Source organism: Alligator sinensis, unplaced genomic scaffold (assembly GCF_000455745.1).
Source record: "Alligator sinensis unplaced genomic scaffold, ASM45574v1 scaffold647_2, whole genome shotgun sequence".
Taxonomy (NCBI): Eukaryota; Metazoa; Chordata; order Crocodylia; family Alligatoridae; genus Alligator; species Alligator sinensis.
The window spans coordinates 2,615,699-2,619,492 of record NW_005841832.1 but is presented as its reverse complement, the minus strand read 5'-3'; the positions used below and the strand labels follow the sequence as shown (position 1 = coordinate 2,619,492).

The 3,794-nt window shown below is 58.0% G+C and overlaps 1 protein-coding gene across 6 annotated transcripts in view; it reads left to right on the top strand.

The window, feature by feature from the left end:
• POLD1 (DNA polymerase delta 1, catalytic subunit) overlaps positions 1 to 3,794 on the top strand; it is a 16,064-nt gene that overhangs the window by 470 nt on the left and 11,800 nt on the right. For 3 of the 6 annotated variants that reach the window (XM_025195910.1, XM_025195851.1, XM_025195925.1), the window contains 5 exons: positions 1,421 to 1,626; positions 1,793 to 1,906; positions 2,531 to 2,671; positions 2,825 to 2,950; positions 3,389 to 3,557. In XM_025195910.1, coding sequence (XP_025051695.1) covers positions 1,428 to 1,626; positions 1,793 to 1,906; positions 2,531 to 2,671; positions 2,825 to 2,950; positions 3,389 to 3,557 — 749 coding nt within the window. In that variant the 5' untranslated portion in view covers positions 1,421 to 1,427. Of the gene's footprint in view, positions 1 to 37; positions 1,334 to 1,420; positions 1,627 to 1,792; positions 1,907 to 2,530; positions 2,672 to 2,824; positions 2,951 to 3,388; positions 3,558 to 3,794 lie in introns of those variants that run through there. The other 3 variants (XM_025195881.1, XM_025195828.1, XM_025195936.1) reach the window with 3 other exon arrangements.

Sequence of the window (3,794 nt, the reverse complement as noted above, 5' to 3'; positions counted from 1 at the left end):
GTTCTGGTGGGGGGCAGGCAGAGCTGGGGATGGGGCCCAGGGTGTTCTTATGGGGCAAAGGGGGTAGGTGACTGTGGGGGCAGTTGTACCCCATGGTTGCTGGGAGGCGTGTGTGTGCCTGTCACAGAGTGGGAGCTTCCTACCTGGAAGGTGGGAGCCTGCCTGTGGGTGTAGGGCCCAGGCTGCCCTGGAGGTGGGGGGACTGGACCTCAGGTGCCAAGGGGATCATAGTTCCTGTGATGTGTGCTGGGCTTCATAGAGGAGGCCGTGTGGCTGGTCTGTCCCTAGGTGTTTGGAAAGCACACAGTGGATGCACAAATGCAGTGGAATTGGTTTATACCAGGGTTGGCCAACAAGTGGCATGGGTAAACTGTGTGTGTGGCACATGGCAGATTGGGGAGGGGGCAGGGAACACAGCAGCAGGCAGGGTAGGGAGCAAACAGCAGACTGGGCACGGGAAGGGGCTTGGCCTGGCACTCGGGCAGGGTGCAGGGCTAATTTGTGGCACGCCTGCCCGGAAAGTTGGCCCCCACACCAGACCTCATTGCATCAGCCCTTCCAGAGGAAACGTGCTTTAAGAGCCTCACAGACTCCTTTTTTCTTTGCATACCTTGCAGCATCTTTTCCTGTGATCCGTTCTGATGATGTCTTATGCATGGGCTTGTGCTAGCTCTAGTACCAAGCACATTTTGGCTTGCTGTGCCAGGCAGCGGGTCTGTAGGGAAGCTGTAGAGACAGAAATAAAAAGGGCCCTGCAAGGGTTATCTGTTCCTGGCATGAGGAATTAGCATGTGTTGGAGTCACGTAGGGCAGTAGGCACCAACCTTTTGGGCAGATGTGCTTCAAATTAGCCCTGCACCCTCCCCTGCCCAATCTGCTACTCTGCTTTCTGCTCCCTGCCCTGTTCTCTCACTCTGATCTAATGCTTTGCCTTCTGCTCCCTGGCCCATGGTCCCCATCTGGTATGCTGCTGTGCCTTCTCCCTGTCCACTTTGTGGCTCTGTTTTCTGCTTCCTTCCTTGTGTTCACTGCCTGATCTTTTACTCTGCTTTCTGCTCTCTGCCCTGCACCCACTGTCTGATCTGTTGCCCTACTTCTCCCTACTCAACCTGCTGCTGTATTCCTTGCTCCCATCTTGATCTGTTGTGTGCCACAGGTTGAGGCTTTCCCGTGTCATTTGTGTCATCCATCCTTCAGGTTGTTCCCCACCCCCCAATATGGATGATTGGCATTAGAAGAAAACGTTGAGGATGGACCCAGGTGTCTTTTGGATGCAGCCCTGTTTATTTACAAGGAACATACAAAGGATCCCCTCTCTTTGAAACACCAGTCAGTGCGCAACAGAAGTGTTTTCTCTGCTCATGATTCAGTCTCTTCCAGGCACTCTAAGCCCAATTTGGTCTTCTGCTTTTGCCGTCAGATCCACCATGGAGGCCAAGCGGAAGGTATCCCCAGCGGGGCCTGGCCCAGAGGACCCCTCACAGTGGAAGCGGCCACGGGGGGGTGACTGGGAGGATGAGAACCCCTCACAGTTTGAGGCAGCACTGGCCTACCTGGATGAGGTGGAGAGCGAGATGACTCTGGAGATGGAGTCATCGTCTCAGTTGCTTGATGTCATGGCCATCGGTGAGGCGACCCCCTCCAGCCTCCCTCAGGGGCCAGGGCCCTGGTTAAGGGGCTGTGGAGTGGTGGACTGTTGGCTTATGGGGCAGGGGTTGAGGGGTGCAGCACCAGGAGGGAGGAGGAGGAGGGATTGGGGCTCTAACATTGAACTTTAATCTCCCCCTTCAAGGGAGTCTGTTCTCCTCGGTGCTGAACCCCAAGTGGCAGCGCCCAGCACCCCCTGGGATCGACCCCGCAGCTGATGCACTCTGCTTCCAGCAGGTGGAGCTGGATTATTACGTGGGTGAGCATGCCCAGCGCAACTCCATAGACTCAGTTGGGGGCCTTTGGGAGGGGAGTAGGGCTGAATGGTCAGAGCAGGTGGGTGGGGAGCCAGGACTCTGGGGTTTGATCTCGGCTCTGGGTGGAGAGTGGTTAGGTGGTAAGGGTGAGGAGCCAGGACACCTGGGTTCTCCTGCTAGCCTGGCAGTCCCATCCCAACTCCAAACGAGTGTGGCCTAATCTTCCCTGTTCCCCCAAACCCTTGGAGGTTACTGTGTTCTGGGGAAGGGCTGGGGTCTGGGTTTATCCCTCCAGCTATTTCCATTCCCCCATCTTGGGGGCTTTGTCTGATTTAATCTGTAACCCCTGCCCTCCTCCCCCCACATAGGGAACCCCGCCTAGCCTTATCTGTGTCCTGGGGTGAGCAGGGGCTTTTACAAAGCACAATGGCCCAGTGTGTCCCTATCCCAGGGGAGGGCTGGACACACAGGTTGGAGTTCCCCAGGGAAACTTCCCAGTCAGCTGGGGTGTGGGGGCAGGGTGCCTCATGTAAGGTGGGGGAAGGATACCTGGTTGCCTCTCCATGCCCCACCCCCTCCTTTGGAAGGAAGGGGGCATTGATCTCTGCCTGACTTTCTCCCTGCAGGCTCTCCATTTCCTGGGATGCCAGGTGCCACACAGGGCCCAGTGCCCGTGCTCCGTATGTTTGGTGTCACTAAGGCTGGCAACAGTGTATGTTGCCACATCCATGGCTTTGCCCCCTACTTCTATGTGCCTGCCCCCAGTGGTGAGTGCTGCTGCAGCGCCCCCCCCCCCAACACACACACACACACACACACACAGCAGGAGTGGAGGGGGTGGAGACAGCAGTGCTGTCTTTGCATAGGCAACCTCCCCCATCCCCTGTCCATCCCCAACCCTTCCCGGTCTGTGCCCCCAGGCTTCCAGGCCCAGCACCTGGGTGAGTTCCAGCAGGAGCTGAACGGGGCTGTGCTGCGGGACATGCGCTCCAACAAGGATGGGCTGAGCCAGGCTGTGTTGGCTGTGGAGCTGTGCAGCAAGGAGAGTGAGTGCCCCCCCCCCACACCCCAGCCTTCTTCCCTTTGCTGGACCAGTCCTGTGTCAGGAAATGATTTCCCTGCTCCTACACATGCGCGCACACACCCCTACCCACCTCCTTGGAGCATTCCCCACAGCATTCACCCTGTTTCCATGTGGGTGGAGGTTGGGGTTGTACAGCTCCGAGGGATGCTCCGTAGGAAACCAGTGGGTACCCCTGATTATCTCTCGCCATTCACCCCACTGTGTTTGGGATCTCCCACCCCACTTGCTGCTGCTGCTGCAAGGGGATGCTCTGACCTAAGGGCTTTTGGTGTGGGGGGCAGGGTGGAGTCCCCTCGAGATGGGTGAGTTAGGTTACATGTGAAGGGGTGGTCAGAACCACCCCTAAGGCTCCAGTACCCTAGGCTGGGTCCTGACTGTGCCCCACCCCCCTCCCCATCAGGCATGTACGGGTACCACGGGCAACGGCTCATGCCCTTCCTGAAGGTAGTGATGGCTCTTCCCCGGCTCCTCGCCCCCGCCAAGCGGCTGCTGGAGCAGGGCCTGCGCTGCGGGACCCTCGGCCTACATGGCTTCCAGGCCTACGAGGCCAACATCGACTTTGAGATCAGGTAGGCAACTCTAGCTTTCTTTTGGGACTCTGCCAGGTACCCCTGCCCCACAAGAACCCTGCCTCTTAGTTGCTCCCCCACATGTGAGTCCCCCCCACCCCAGCCCAAATCATTTGAACTCCTAGTTACTTTCCTGACTGGCCCCCCTAGCTCCCCCACTGCTCTACCTTCCTCTTCCATGAGCCCCACATCCCCTATAAGCCTTACCTCTTCTGCTTTTCCCAGCCCCGTCTGCTG